The sequence below is a fragment of the Leopardus geoffroyi genome, chromosome C1, assembly GCF_018350155.1.
Source record: "Leopardus geoffroyi isolate Oge1 chromosome C1, O.geoffroyi_Oge1_pat1.0, whole genome shotgun sequence".
NCBI lineage: Eukaryota > Metazoa > Chordata > Mammalia > Carnivora > Felidae > Leopardus > Leopardus geoffroyi.
In genome coordinates, this window is record NC_059328.1 from 5,945,593 (window position 1) to 5,961,740 (window position 16,148).

The window sequence follows — 16,148 nt, forward strand, 5'->3', positions numbered from 1 at the left end:
TTTCAGATCTGCTTTTAAAGATTATGTGCAGGAACCTGTATTCTCCCCTATCACAAACTGCTCAATACAGAGGATCATCAGTTTGTGGGGAAGACTCGTGAATGGACACAAATTCATGAAATTCATTACTTCAAATCTCCCTTTAAGCCTGTATTTTCTATTTTCTCTCTCATTCTGGCTGGCATTTTTTTTTTTATAGCTTTAGAATAAATGCCTCTCCGGCAGAAAGACAGCTCAGTTCAGTAATGACCAAAAAGTAAAGTGGAAAATGAAAAATGAATTCAGAAGGAAGAAGGATCAGGAACAATGAACAACTGGAGAATCACAGACGTGGTGAACATCAGGTCTCAGGTGTACCAGAGTCTTCCCATCCATAGCTAACGCACCAGACAAGAATCTAGAAAGTGGTCAAAAACGGAGCTATGTTATCAGCAGATTCACAGGCACTGCAAAATGTCTGTTTTATGGGAACGCTTTAGGGGCGCCTGGGTGGCTCAGTCGGTTAAGCGTCCGACTTCAGCTCAGGTCATGATCTCACGGTTAGTGAGTTCGAGCCCCGCACTGGGCTCTGTGCTGACAGCTCGGAGCCTGGAGCTGCTTCGGGTTCTGTCTCCCCCTCTCTCGCTGCCCCTCCCCCACTCACAGTCTGTGTCTCTCTCTCAAAAATAAACATTAAAAAAAATTTTTTTTAAGAGGAAGGAACACTTTAGATTTAAGCTTCAACCTTGGACTCTGATTCAAGATTCTAATAAAATGACAAGAAAAGCTAAAAACAAGGCAATATTTTGATGAACTTTTATTTTTACGTTCTGTTGGAAACATATGCTGTCCATGTTCACCAACATTTCCCGCTACTCTGAAGTACAACAGGAGGAGAGCCCGAGGCCAAAACGAAATGAAAATCCTTCCGATGCCCAAGCTGTGCGGGCCCTGGGCAACTTCAGGAACCAAGAGAATGACCTCCCGTGTGCCGTTCCTTCGGTGCCACCACCACCAGACAAGCACAGAAACCCCAAAGCAGGGGATGGCTGGTCAACAAGTAACATTCTATTTTCCCAAGACAGGAAAACACAGAACAAACGCACACGACACAAAGAACAGCCCTTGTGACCTATTTACCTGATCTGAAACACAAAAATCCGACTCTGGACAGCAGTGGTAACCACGAGTCCTCGCCATCGGACTAAGCGGCTACACACGAGCTCACGAGTGCACATTTGTATTAGGCCAGGCCAGGCTGGCCGGGCCAGCAGGAGGAACCTGACCGGAGCTGATTCCTGAGCATAGCTTCCAATTCACGCTTTGTTTGCTAAACATAAAAAAGTTGAAGACCTGAAGACCCTACAACAGAAAGGCAGTTCCACAACTGCTTTCCGGACGAGTATTCTCCTGACTCAAATGAGGATTTTCTGAAACGAGTCTTGGGGGTTAAGTGCCTCGGGGCCTAGATCCTCTTGTCCGGAGAGAGGGTAATTTTAGACTTACAAGAGAAAAGCAGAAAGGAAGAGTATTCTGAATGGAGTGAAATGAGACCAGTTCCAGAAGCAACACTGCGTGGTATGGGGAAAAACTGCCCCAAATTCCCAAATGCAATGTTCAAATAAATGTGATCACTGGGAAGACAGTCCTGGTATCAACAGGAAAAAAAGATCAAAAATAGTGATAAACGCACTACTCCAAATTATCCCTGTGCAATTAATTCATCCCCTGAATCACAATCCCCAGACTGAACCTGCTGGAAGCCAGTGGCTAGAATTCACCCTCGCCTTCCTTACAACTTTCTACCAAAACCAGGGGCCTCCTCCGACTAGAGGTGAGTACGCACGGCTCCACGTCCACAGCGCACGACGCACAGCTTACACTCGGAATGTCTCCCCGCGTCATCAGTGGCCCATGAATTGCTTCCCTATCCTCTGGGCATCTTCCAGCCGTCCGTTCCTCCCTACCGCGTACTTCCTCCATTCATCCTCACAGACGCACAGTAACTTAAGTGTCACTTCAAAAATGTTTTCCAACTTTCATCTGAAGAAAAAAGGGGAGACGAACCAAAGAGGGACAACTAATATCACCCACAAACTTCACGTACTATCTGGGTAAGAATTCAACTTTTCCTGAATCTGAGTAGTGTGACGGGCTCCCTACGTTCACCATGGTGAGAGGTGTCTGTCTGAGCCCTGGCCGCACACGGGACACACAAAAAAACCGCAGCTTCCCCTCCCAGAAAAGACACGTGTCGGGCCCATCGAGCGGTGGGCACAGAAACTGGCCCGGTCAGTGCTCCACCTTCTCCTCAACTCCTCTTTTTACTCTTCTCCTACAGAATTCACACGTCACCCACCAAAATGCATATACACCACAAACGCCACCTTCTGCTGAAACAAACAAAATCAATATAAACACAATACCTGGAATCTTAACTTCTCTCACACACGTCACCGCATACAATTTTTTTTTTTTAATTTCCAAGACATTTTCCCTAAGCTCTGAAAAGAACGGGTTCTTTCCTTTTGAAGCAAGAGAAAACGTGTCTAAAAAAAAATCCATTTTAAGGTGATAATGTCGCGACCGTAATCCACAACTGCTTCCTGCGTGTGTCAAAACGTATACGCTATTTCATTTCCAGACTTCAGAAACAGATCACAAGAAATATAATTTGCTCTGGCAAACAGGCTCTCAATCAAAACAAGTTCCACCCACCTTCAAAGCAACCAATAGCTGCCCACCTACCACCCTTCCTAAAACATCCAAACAGAGCTGCTCTTGGGCCCAGGCATTCCCTCCCCGCCACACGGCAACGGAACGGCCGGCGGGCGGGTTTGCCCTGCAGGTGCCCGACGGCAAGCAGGCTCGGCGCCGGGCATCCGTGCGGGACTCGGGTGGAAACTACACCCCGAGAGGAAGAGGGGAGGGGCGGGGAAGGGGAGAAGCCCGGGGACAGCAGGACCCACGAGGTTCTCCATCTGCCGAGGGCAGCTCCGCGCCGACCCCGTTCTCAGCGCTGATTTCGGGCCTCGCGACACCACCTACGTGGCCAGCCAGGGCCGAACGGGAGGCTCTCGGGAACAGGCACCGTGAATGATGAAATGATTCAGAAACATCTTCAGAAGTCAGAACGAGCAGCAAAACCCATCACTGTTCCGGTGAGGCCAGAGGGAGAGAGCCTACCTGCAGGGGCTGAATGGATCATCCATGACTAACAGAGGCTCTGGTGAGTCTAGCTGTGTCCCTGAACCTCGACTCAGTGTCAAAACTCTGCCCTTTTCTACTCTAACAACTCAAAATGGAGGCACATGCAGTCTGAGAGACCTCACAGAGCTCTCACTGAGCTTGTGCTATGACCTAAGCCTTCACGCAGAACGCAGAAACTTCCCCCTCACTCTGACAGGACTGAGCATGTGCTGTGACCCTCCCTCATCCATACACTGTCTCTCAACGCAATCAATCTCAACCCTGCTGTTTCCGTAAATAAAGCCCAGCCAACAGACTGCGGCTTCTCCCTGCAAACCAAGCTAGTGTGCAGGGAAGCGGGGCCTCGGAAAGGGGATCCGAGACGGCCAACCCCGGGGAGCTCGGCGAGCCGCACCGTCCACAGGCTTCAGGCAGCCGCCCTGCCCTGACGAGGCGGCGGCAACTCTTGTCTGCCCTTGCTTTCTTAACTGTGGTTTTTAACGGCAGGGTCTTCAAGAGGAAACAAGATCAAAAGGTCCACGGAGAGGAATGACCATAGATACGGTGAGTGACCAGAAACTGCAGTGCACTTCTAAACATGCCAGTAGCTTCCGAAGGGAAACCACCCCACGAATCTCGTCTGGAAAACTTTGTAAACGTTTGGGAAAAGGCCACACGAACGATCCTGGCAAAGCTATGGAGTCCTGGGTATCGTCACAGCCACAAACACAGTGTAGACAGTAGAGCAAGCGGGGTGGCCGGAGCTTGCTGCGTTTTGTGCAAAGAGCCTAATCTCCCTTCAACGAGCCGCTCTAAAATGGCCTAAATAGCAAATAAAAACATTTCCTGAAGAGATACGAACCCAGTCGGGCATGTCTCGCTTGAAGAATGGACTTGTAACACTAAGAAGGGTAGGAAAGTTCAAACCAACAGGGCAAAGGACACCTGGCCACAAACACTCGAGCATCTACAAATCTCATTGGAGGTCTCCCGATTCAAAATTCTAGGCAATGGTTTACAGCATTGCCCATGAAGCTAAATTCATTTGCAATTTAATCAGAAAAGATTTCTCAAGCCACATCAACAAGGCCACGCCATCCTCGTCATACTGAGCAACGTATCCGTATCGTCCACAGTACCGGCCAAGACATTTTCTGTTAAAATCTTTAAAAACACATTTTGTGCCCTCTCCCCACAACCTCCACCTCCAGCACAAAGGCAAACTGGGCTGTCAGCCACGTAAGATATTCTGGCTCTGGAGGTAAACGCAAGCTTAGTGTCCATTTGCAAACTAAGAGATGATTCTATGTGTGATTACTCAGTTATGATAAAAAAAAAAAAAAAAAAAAAAGGAAAGTAAGACCATGAAACTCCCGAAAATCTACAAAGGTCCAGAAAGAGTAGGAAAGAGCAGTGCCAATTGTGCTTCCCACAAATATAACAGGGTGTGAAGAAATTAAAACCTGCTTAAGAGAGTACTCAGCATCCTCAAGTTTCCTAAAATAAATGGAGGAGCCGTTCCATTTCTTTTTTTTTTTTTTTCAACGTTTATTTATTTTTTGGGGGACAGAGAGAGACAGAGCATGAACGGGGGAGGGGCAGAGAGAGAGGGAGACACAGAATCGGAAGCAGGCTCCAGGCTCTGAGCCATCAGCCCAGAGCCCGACGCGGGGCTCGAACTCATGGACCGCGAGATCGTGACCTGGCTGAAGTCGGACGCTTAACCGACTGCGCCACCCAGGCGCCCCACCCATTCCATTTCTTTAGTATCCCTGTTTTTGCTACCAAATAAACTTATATTCTGAGACTGACATTAAATTAAAAAAAAAAAAAAAAAACCCTCTCACTGTGCTGAAAATGTAATTTACACAAGAAATGCCAAATACACTTAAGTAAGTGTTGCTTTTGACCAAGCACCTGAAGCAAGTTATCTCCAGTCTGGAAGACCACTTTCCCTATTGGTATATAAAATAACATGTCCCCAAAAGTGTGCGACTAGTGGGCGCTTGGGTGGTTCAGTCAGTTGAGCATCTGACAATCAATTTTGGCTCAGGTCATGATCCCAGTGCTGGGCTCTGTGCTGAGCATGGGGCCTGCTTAAGATTCTCTTCTCTTGTCTTCTCTTCTCTTCCTCTCCTACCTTCTCTCTCTCTCTCTCTCACCACCCCCCCACCCCTTTCCCCCGCTCACACACACACACACACTCTCTCTCTTTAAAAATAAAATTTAAAAGAAAATTCAAATTAAACAAAGAACTGTGTGACTAGAAACAGTCTAAAGAAAAAGACGCCCTGCAACAAAAGCAACTGAATTAGAACCCAGAAGTCAAATAGCACAAATACGAGCACCAAAGCATTTCCTGCAAATGTGCTTTTTTCAAAAAAACTATCGAATCACATGGAAAATGCTTGCTTGCAGGAATCAACATAAAACAATAATTTAATAAATTCACCATTCTTCTGAAAAACCACAGGAACTATTCTGTGAAACACAGCATAAAAATGTTATTGTGATACCAAGTCAAGGAATGTAAACCATGATTCTGGTCCCACCAAATACCCTGAGAGACACGAAGGGCAAGCCATCAAAACCTCATGACCTCTCCTCCAAACACCGGATCTCAGCGGTGGCCCCGGCCTATCTCAGCATCCTCTTTGCTGTCCTTGCTGACACTCACTTCCCCTCTGTCCCCTTTACACCACCTGCGCACACCCTCCTCCCCGTCCCGGCTCCCCTCGGGGGCTGCACACCAGGGCCCACTCTCCCGTTCTCTTCTCCGTCGCAGGCAGATTTCACCCACTCGCCCACAATCCCCACCAGCTCCTCTCTGGAGGGACCTCCCTACTGGGAGCAGCTGGGGAACCTCAGAGAACTCCACTCTCCTCTTGCTCCTTTTCCTGGAGTGCCTCACCTCTCTTGACAGATGTTAAGCTCTTTGGGGGCAAGGACGGGATCAAAAGCATCTTTATTGGAACCACCCAGGTCTCTTATTCTAAACCTCAAAAACAACACCAACAACAAAAACCACATCTGACACACTAAGAAAAGCAAAATACCACTTCTATAGTAACTTCCTGGCAAAAATTACAAAAGCTAAGTCTAACCACGAGGAAACCTCAAACAAACCTGAACTGAAGAATTCAACAAAACTGGCTTCTAACTCCTCAACAATGTTAATGCGATGACAAGACAAAACAAAACAAAACAAGGCTAAGAAACATGTTATGAAAACAAAGAGAGGCAAGGAATACTGAAGAGATAAAACAACGAAATGTCAATGCACGATCACGGCGGGGGGGGGGGGGGACATTACTGTGAAGGCCAATATGAGAAAAACTAGCAAAATTTAAATGTGGACAATATTAGATTAAATGGTATTATATCAATGTCACCTTTCCTGATTTTGCTAAGCACACCACGGTTATGTAAGAGAATGTCTTTGTTCCTGAGAAATACACATTGAGACATTTAGGAGGAAAGAAGCTTGATGCTACAGTTCATTCCTAAATAGCTCAGGGAAGGAAAACAGAACAAAGAAGCAAAGATGGTTAATACAGAGAATAACACAGCAAACACAAAAAATAAGAAGGCAAATCTGTAATAAAGTTAAAAAGATAAATAATACATGAAATAAAATCAGTAAGAATAAAACAATAAAGCAAGTATTGCAAAAGGTTAACACGTGATCTGGGTGAAAGATCTAGAGAGTTACATGTACTGACATCAGACCCAGTGGGTTACATATAGAAAATATTGACAGGCGAGACATACATATAACAAAAACTACTTGTACGAGTCCTCATGGCATCTGGAGACTGGACACATCGGTGGCAACAAGTGACCTGCTGGGCCACCTGCTTCCACAGTGCTCTCATTCCCGGCCTGAATCACTTAACACCCAGCTTCGAGTTCAATCCAACCTCAGAATATGAGATCGGTTCTCTTCATCCTCAGAGGAAATCGAGGAGCCCTGACAACTACTGGTCGGTAATTAAGTAAGCCAATGTGCCACTTTAGCATACACCGCAATTCTAGAAACGGCCCTGTTGCCCCCGAGCCCTGTCTTGCAAGGAGGACACCCTGTAACTCTACTCGGCACTTCCAAGCCCCTCAAACCTGCCCCTTGTTTTCTCCGTGGTTGTCTTACCCACTCGACGTCTGCCTACAGCTGCCACCTACCTGCCCAAACTTCATTCCTGCCACGTTTCCCGAACCTGCTACCGGGCCGGCTGCAGGCATTCGCACACACCACTCACGTGGGCTGCCCCGGCGCCTCCTTCCGTGGCCTCCCGCGAGGTCCTCCCGCAAGTCCTGTGATCCCGGCTACACGAACACTGTCTCCGGATCTCAGAGACCATCCCTAATTAATCCCTCCAATTAATTGTTCCCTAGCGAACAAGAGGTGAAGAATTCACATTTATGAATAGGTTAAAAGGGAGCCGAGTGGGTGAAATGAATATTCCATATTAACGGATTCTGTCTAAAATTAAAAAGGTTTATCACATAAAAACGGACTGAAAACCCACTTTGTCCACCGCAGTAGCTTTTAGTGAGCAGAAATTTTATGTTCATCACATGTAAAGTAAGAGTTATAACATGGAACTTTCTGAGGTTCTATTTTAAAGAGTTTTCTACTCGCTCAAACTACAAAAATGTTTAAAATGTTTTATTTACTAACCACAAATTGTAAAGCAAAAACAGCAATGAAAACTTAACATTTGGGCACCTCTAGAGAAAAACACTTGCTGGGAAAAAAAGATATTCTATTTGACTTTTAATTAGTGCTAACTTCACATCAAGAGGAGGGAAGTGTTTAGTAACAGTGTGTTTAAACTGTATTCTCTAATTGTCCGTAGCGTTTGGAAATGGAGCTGTCACACATAATGCTCTAGTATCCAGTGAGCATGCTGGTTTATCTGACCAGTATACATGCTTTCTCAGACTCTCGTGGCAAAAATAACTGTGCCGTATTAATAAAGGTTCATTTCTTCATCCTCAATCCTGACACATTTTCACGTCTTCACAGACCTGGGACTCCTTTTCTTCTTTTACTGTTCGATCTTAGAGGGGTATTTCCAACACTCTACCTTTAAGTATGGTGCTTGTTTTAAGTTTTTGGTTAAGGGATCTGTCACAACAAGGAAGTTTCATTCTGCTGTTACTTTGGTAAGAGTCCCTTCCCTCAATATTGACTAGCTGTTGACTTCTGTCAAATGCTTTTCCAACATCAAGATGAGGGTGTATTTCTTCTTCGTCACGTTAAAGTGGTAAGCTATATTAACAGATAAACTATTGTTCCAACTGTCTTGTGTTCTATACACCCAAATGGGATTTTTAATGCTTTGCAGATTCCATCATCTAATATTTTATTTAAACATCTAACATGCATGTTCCTAAGTAGAACTGACCTATAAATTTTACTTTTTGATCTGGTTTTGGTATAAAGATTTTACTAGCTTCATAACATGACTTAAGGAACCGACATCATCTTTCTCTGTCCCTTGTAACACTGGTAGAATTCACCTGTAAAGCCAGAGTCTGATTTTTTTTTTTTTTTCCCCCATTTTGGTCTAGTGAGAAGAGAAGGAAGTGTCCTGTGCAAATAATGAAATTGCCTTTAAATAAGGAAGGAAGCATGCATTTTTTACCCACTTCCTCTTTCTTCCAGCTTGAAATGTGGATGTCATGGCAACCATTCCATCAGCATCTTGAGCACGAGGTAAAAGCTGAAGTTAAGGATAGGTCCCTGATGGGTTGGTTGGAGAGCCCCTGATCAGCCTACGATTGCTTCTTCTCCAACTCCGCTTATGTGAGAGGGAAATACAGGTTCTCCTTTGTTTAACTTTGTCATACAGTCTCTCTCTGATAGCTCTAGTGTTGAAGTTCTCAGGTATGTATCTTACCATTTGTTTTATCTGACTCAAGTTGATGGTACCTGGTTTCTTCCAACATTTTGTAATTTTTTAACAGTGTGTTGGGCATTCAAAGATATTTTATCTGTAGATATCCTACAAGTTCTTGAAAGAAAAAAATTTCACAGATACTTCTCTCAGGTGTCCTTCAAAGCTCAATGGCCCAAGACCACTTTTTTTTTCACAATACCTTTTATTTTTTTTATTTTTTAATTTTTATTTGGGGGGGGGAGGAGGGAGGGAGAGAGAAGAGAGAATGCAAGTAGGGAAGAGGGGCATGGTTAGAGAGAGGGAGAATCTCAAGTAGGTTCCATACTCAGCGCAGAGCCCCATGCAGGGCTTGATCCCATGACCCCGGGATCATGACCTGAGATGTAATCGAGAGCCAGACACTCAAGTAACTGAGCCACCCAGATGCCCCTCAAGACCACTTTTTAATGTCTATTTTTGCGAGAGAGAGAGAGAGAGAGAGACAGAGACAGAGACAGAGACACCATGCATGTGTGTGCACAAGCGAGTGGGGGAGGGGCGGAGAGAGAGGGAGACACAGATCCAAAGCAGGCTCCAGACTCTGAGCTGTCAGCACAGAGCCCAACATGGGGCTCGAACTCACAGACCGTGAGATCATGACCTGAGCTGAAGTCGGACACCTAACTGACTGAGCCACCCAGGTGCCCCAAGACCATTTTTTATATTATCTTCTCATCCTAGAGTTCTCATACTTTTCAAGAATGTAAATTCATGCCCTGTCATGGAGGTAAGGCCCAAAGTTAGGACTTAGGAAGGAAATTCTCCCTCTACTCCTCTTTTTCTTTTCTGTGTTTAGAGTCCCAGTCTCAAACAGGTTTCTCGATCACTTCCCCCTAATTCCAGATACATGACCTCGTTCATCCTTTCACTGAAGAACAGACCTTTGATGGCCCTAACCTGGTAGAGGGCTCTCAGTTCCAACTCCCTAGTCTCTAGAGAATAAGGCTCCATCTCCTATAGCTGCTGGGTGTTAAAGACAAGACCCCTTATTAAGGAGACAATGACCCAACCTCCTCTCACTGTAGGCTGCTGAAGAATCAGCTTACTGCTTTACTTTTCAGTTTCTCCTAACTCCTCCAAGCACATCTCTGCATTTTAAAGTTCTGTTGTATTTTATCTATTTAAAAAATTAATGTTTGAGAGAGAGAGAGAGAGAGAGAGAACGCAAGCAGGGTAGGGAGGCATTGAGAGAAAGAGGGAGACAGAGAATCCAAAGCAGGCTCCAAGCTCTGAGCTGTCAGCAAGGAGCCTGACATGGGGCTCAAACTCACCAGCCACAAGATCATGACCTGAGTTGAAGTCTGACACTCAACGACTGAGCCACCCAGGCACCCCAAACGTTCTGTTATATTTTATTCAACATTGGTAGATATTTACTGGCAAGGGGTTTTTAAAATGATCAAATCTGATTTTTTGTCCTATTTTATGGTCCCATTTATCCTCAGTGGGGCTGTGTTTCCAACTATACATGTACTCTCAATTGTGCCCAACATTTGCCATCTGGCATCTGGCATAAATGTTTTCAGAGTTCAACTACGATAACAGAGGAAAAGTGAACAAGAAAATATTTACACCTAGTTCCAGCTTCTTGTCCTCAAAAGCTATACAAAGACCATGAGCTGTGATGAATAGAAAAGACAACCTAAGACAGAACTAGATCCCAAAATGTCTGAAATCCAAATTAACTGAAATACAGGAGATCTAGATTGTTACTTTTCGGTTTCAGTATAAAGATTTATGTCAGGGGTGCCTGGGTGACTCAGTCGGTTAAGCGTCCAACTTCAGCTCAGGTCATGATCTCAAGGTCTGTGAGTTCGAGCCCCGCATTGGGCTCTGTGCTGACGGCTCAGAGCCTGGAGCCTGCTTCAGATTCTGTGTCTCCCTCTCTCTCTGCCCCTCCCCTGCTCATGCTCTGTCTCTCTCCGCCTCAAAAATTTATAAAAACATTAAAAAAAGAAAAAAAGATTTATGTCGGAAAAAAGATGGCCACAATGTAATTTAGGATAATTAAATACTGGAAAAACCATAAATGTTCAACAATATGGGGATAGATAAATTATGACACATCCACATGATGGTAGATATGGTGCTCGTTACAAATGTTTACTGACATGGTACTATGTTCACAATTAAAAAAATGAATAAAGGAATACATGATTATATGTATACTTATGTAAACAGTATTTTATTTATAATCTTAAAATATTCATACACGTATAAACATGCACACAGATGTACAGTGGAAGAAAAAACACAAACATGAATTAAAGAATTATGTATTATTTCAGTTTGCTTCTTTAACTTTTTATTTGCCAAGTTATTCTCTAGCAAGTACATATATTTTTCTTCATTAGGAAAGCTTAAAGCTATCTTTCAACAAAGCCAGAAGAAAATTAGGTTGCATATGAATCAATCTATGATGAAAACACAGGCTTTGGAGTCAAACAGGCTTGGTGTTTCCTGTTTACTAGCAGCATGCCTGAGGCAGATATTTAATATCATACCAATTTTCTCATTTGTCAAATAAAGGTAATGTCAGCTGCACTGAACTTTTATGGGAATTAAACAATCGAGTACAGAGTGAGCATTATCCCACAGACTCTAAAAAGAAAATGTTACAAATCTGGTTCCTTGAGGTCATGCTAAGAAATATCAAATGCTGAATCTACTAAAGATACAGCTGAGCATGTCAAAACTCACCCATGTGAGGGAGAGAGCAGAGTCAGTGATAGGAAACGGAAGTAAAGATACTCAGGAACCCGAAACAAGGTTTCGCACTGTTAAAGATGAGAATTCGAAATAAGGAAAAAGCTAGCAGGACCCCTGTGGTATTGGGATTAGGTTTGGAGAAGCTGGTATGAAAGCACGGATACACACACACTGAGTCCAGAAATACAGACGTGAAAGTACACAGTCTCCATCTCAGTCTCTCCATGCCCTCCCACCCCCTGGCCGTCTCCTCGGTGACACAGAGCAACGACCACCCCTAAGTAGCATTCTTGGTTGGTTGGTTTCTAAGTATCGCCCTCCATAATCTGCAACAATTTGCCCTAAAAATGAACCATAGTAACAGATTATCAACAACTGAATAAAACAGGAAGCCAAAGGGGCACCCGAGTGGCTCAGTCGGTTAAGCATCTGACTCTTGATTTCAGCTCAGGTCATGATTTCCCAGTTTGTGAGGCTCTGGGCTGACAATGCAGAGCCTGCTTGGGATTCTCTCTCCGCCCCTTCCCTGTTCATGCTCACTCCCCCTCTCAAAATAAATAAAAATTAAAAAAATAGGAAGCGATTAATCAACCTAGTGCAAATAAATTAATAAACTGTAAGTTTCATGAGGAAGAGGCTATCTATTCAATCTCAAAGCAACCTCCCACAAAATAGTCATTAATTATAAACGGAAAGAGAGAAATTTTACAATTACAAAGCCTGGCACCTTATTCAAGTGATCAACGTGAACACTCCCTGCAAGGAGACAAACTAAAATTATATACTACGTGACAAGAAGTAAAAAACAAGAACACATGACTTCTGTGCTATCCGTGTCAAAGATACAGGCTCTAAATCTAATAAGGAAAAAGCATCCATGTAAACTGAGGAAGAGTCTACAAAATACCCTATAGTCTCAAAGTACTAAGGTCATGAAGTAAGAGAAAATACTGAGAAACTACTCCACACAGAGGAACCAGTTGTAAGACAACAAAATCCATCATGCTGAACTGGATCCTTTTTCATAAAGGTCTTTACTAGGCAAACTGAAAACTTGACTGGGGTCTGTGGATTCCATGGTAATATTTCAGTGTTAATTTCTTGAGGTGGAGGACTGTATTGTGGCTGTATAAGAAAATGCCCTTGCTCATAAGAGATACACCAAGTATTAGAGTGTGATACGGCCTCATGGTGATGTCATACTTTCAAATGGTTGTTAGAAACTAAGGTTTTCTACTATACTTCCAACTCTTCTGAAGGCAGAGACTGCTTCATAACAAAGTGCAATAAGTTATGCAAGCAAAACACTCAGAGCACTGCTGGGCACAGTAGCACTCACTAACTGTAGCTATTATTGGTAACATTATTGCCACTGTCTGTTGGAAAGAGATTAAAGAGAAGTCCTTGCAAGTGTCTGAGTTTATGATTGCTGCTAAATATAATGGTAATAATCCTTAGGCTCCAACACTGCTTTAAAAACTTTTTGGCAAAAAAAAAAAAAAAAAAGAAAAAGAAAAAAAGCGAAGAGGGCACAGGTGGCTGTTCGTAGACATTCTCTCCTGGATCAGATCTGAGCCCTCAATTTGTTTTCCATCTGAATAGCAAGAGAAGACTCCTTTATCACAAAGCAAAGAGCACAACTACAATCAGATGTTTCATGCCACAGTGCAAGTCTCTAAAGAGATCAAGGATACTTTTCTAAGGCAGTATGAGGGGGAGGGTAACAGATCAGTGACCTTCAATACAACATGCTACACTTGATATGTTTTCTTCACTCTCCCTAAATGTACTTTAGTGACGTAAAGAACACTTACTTAGCAAGGGGAAACAAATGGACTGGTTCCTGGGAAAATTCATGCTTCATAATTTAAAGATAAAGGCATCTCCTCTCGAATGGACCCTACTGAATCTTTTGTTCTTACTGAGATTCCACCATTACTCCCTGCCCCGCCTAACTCACTGGCCTGAGGCAGGAAGTTTAGAAGTTTTCCAACCAATGAAAGGTATGCCCAGAAAAGGCCAGCATGTACAGTTTAAAAGAAAAAAAAGAAAAAGGCATTGAGCAACAGGCTGAAGCTGCAGAGGTGAGAAGGTGGTAGTATGGGGAAAAGGACACCCCAAAATGCAATGAAACCTGAACGTTATATAGGGGGACAGGTTCATTTACTATAAGAAGCTCTTGGGTGCCTACCTGGCTCAGTCAGTGGAGTGTGAGACTCTTGATTTCAAGGTTGTAAGTTCAAGCCCCATATTGGGTGTACAGATTACTTAAAAATAAAATCTTTTAAAAAAAACTCAAATATTTTTCTTAATAACATTTTTTTTTTTCCAATTCTGGTTCTCTCAGATTCTGCACTGAAATTTTCTGACCATAGAATGTATTATCTCACATTTAATACTATTTGCAAATATTCACTATACGTAATTGTGTCAGTTTCACTAGAGTCAATGAAGAAATTATCTTTCATTTTTAGCAACTGTTGTATATTTTCAAGAAGAATTTTATAATCAACGTTCTACGCAGAGTCAAAAATCCCCAGTGTTCAGACTTCCATATGTGAGTACAATCAACCAGATGGTTAATGGTCTACTTGGTAGAATCAAGACGTCTTAGGAAGTAGTTTATGTTTCACTTTTGGATTTAACATTGTATGGGGTTAAAAAAAAAAAAAAAAAAAAAAAAAAACAAACTCTGATATTTTTCAACCTTGTCTTGAAAAGAAAATTTATAATTATTTTTGCAATTCCCAAGAAGCAACAAAAAAACCTGACAGTTTACTAAGGCAACCTAAAGGGTAGCTTTTACCACCCCCATTTTAATGAGGGAAAAACAAAGCCCAGGAAGTACAAACCTTACTCCTGGACACAGAGAAAAAAGGGCAGCACAGGATCAAAACCCTCTGGGTCCAAGAGGGGAGTCGGTCTTAACAAGAGATCAAGTAGTCAGATTAGATGGCTACGAGATACTGGATAAATAAAAATGCAACTAAGGACAGTAAACGGATGAATGGAGCCATGTCCCTATGATCACAGATTATAATCATCTCTTTTAATAAGTCAAGACCAACTACTTTAGTTCATGCCAAGAATACTGCTATTTTGTGCAAACGCCTGTAAGGTCTAACTGGCTTTATGTATTAAGACTTTCGAGCTGAAATTTATTAACTATTTTCTAATCAGATTTTGGATTAGAACCTTCAAACAAAATGAGAAATAATGATATTATGTTGCAGAATATGCTGACTGCAGAAGCAAATTTGGGTGAATCTTGTTCGCAGAGCAAAAGCACACACTGCTTGAGCACAGAAATGTCACCACGGGCTCCAGAAGCCAAGCCTGACTACCTACTGGTTCAAACTTCAGGCCTCTCAGTAGTCAGACCCTTGCAGCTTGCACCCTACTTAACACTGGGCAACATCTGTCCCCAATTTTTTTGCTCAAGTAAGTTTTGTTCCTTTAGTGCCATGGCTAACAAGAATACAGTATCACCATCCCTTACCAAAGATCCTAAGGGTCAGAGGATTTTCAGAACTCAGAATTTTTTGGATTTAGAAAGGCACTATAACAAATATACCATATACTATGTAACACCCCGCAGTGTTTGAGCAATGATCCCCTATTCTATCACGTCGGTACTTTTGCAGTAAAAGTTGTACAAACACACAAAGTGAACTAACTCAATATAAATAGCCTCATCTCAGTTCAGGCCAAGTATGACCATCCAATGAGCTTCCGCACCAAACTTAGCATAAACATTTTTTGATTTTCAGAGCTTTCAGATTTCAGAATTGAGTGAGGATGTCAGAATTAAACACAGAATTTCAAAATAATAAAAATTCCATGCTAATTACCAAGAAATCCACCCTCCCCGAACTTTAAAGGCAATGAACCAAAGAGTATAGAAAAGTCTGCCTCCCACCGTCACATACACGTATTCAACAAAGTAATCCCATCAAAACCAAAAAGTCTGGGGCGCCTGGGGGGCTCAGCAGGTGAAGCATCCGACTCCTGATTTCAGCTAGAGTCACGATCTCATGGTTGTGAGATCAAGCCCCGCACTGGGCTCCACATTGAACATGGAGCCTGCTGGACGTTCTTTCCTCCTTCTTCCTCTCTCCCATGCTTCTTTGTTCTTGCTCTCCCTCTCCCTCTCCCTCTCTCTCACAAAAGTCCGGAAAGGTCAGGTCCTGACAAGGCGAAATGTGTAGAGCCACAACAACCAGGTTAGGGGAAAAATTAAAGAGTGGCCAAATAATGAGACTTAAAAAAAAATTTATGCAAGAAACATGAAAAAAACTCCAAACTTTCAGCGTGGGCTAATATGCTAAA

The 16,148-nt window shown here is 43.1% G+C and overlaps 1 protein-coding gene and 1 long non-coding RNA gene across 10 annotated transcripts in view; one reads left to right on the forward strand and one right to left on the reverse strand.

Annotated features, from left to right (window-relative positions):
* Positions 1-16,148, reverse strand: part of RERE (arginine-glutamic acid dipeptide repeats) — a 424,545-nt gene that overhangs the window by 136,430 nt on the left and 271,967 nt on the right. Inside the window, exon 1 of one of the 9 annotated variants that reach the window (XM_045475553.1) lies at positions 3,166-3,503. The exons of 7 other annotated variants lie outside the window; for them this stretch is intronic. In XM_045475553.1, the coding sequence (XP_045331509.1) occupies positions 3,166-3,191 (26 nt within the window). In that variant the 5' untranslated portion in view covers positions 3,192-3,503. Of the gene's footprint in view, positions 1-3,165; positions 3,504-16,148 lie in introns of those variants that run through there. One more of the 9 variants, XM_045475554.1, reaches the window with a different exon arrangement.
* On the forward strand, positions 2,575-4,378 carry LOC123597149. The gene is made up of 2 exons (XR_006711999.1): positions 2,575-3,208; positions 3,676-4,378. It is a non-coding gene; the product is annotated as an uncharacterized LOC123597149 (long non-coding RNA).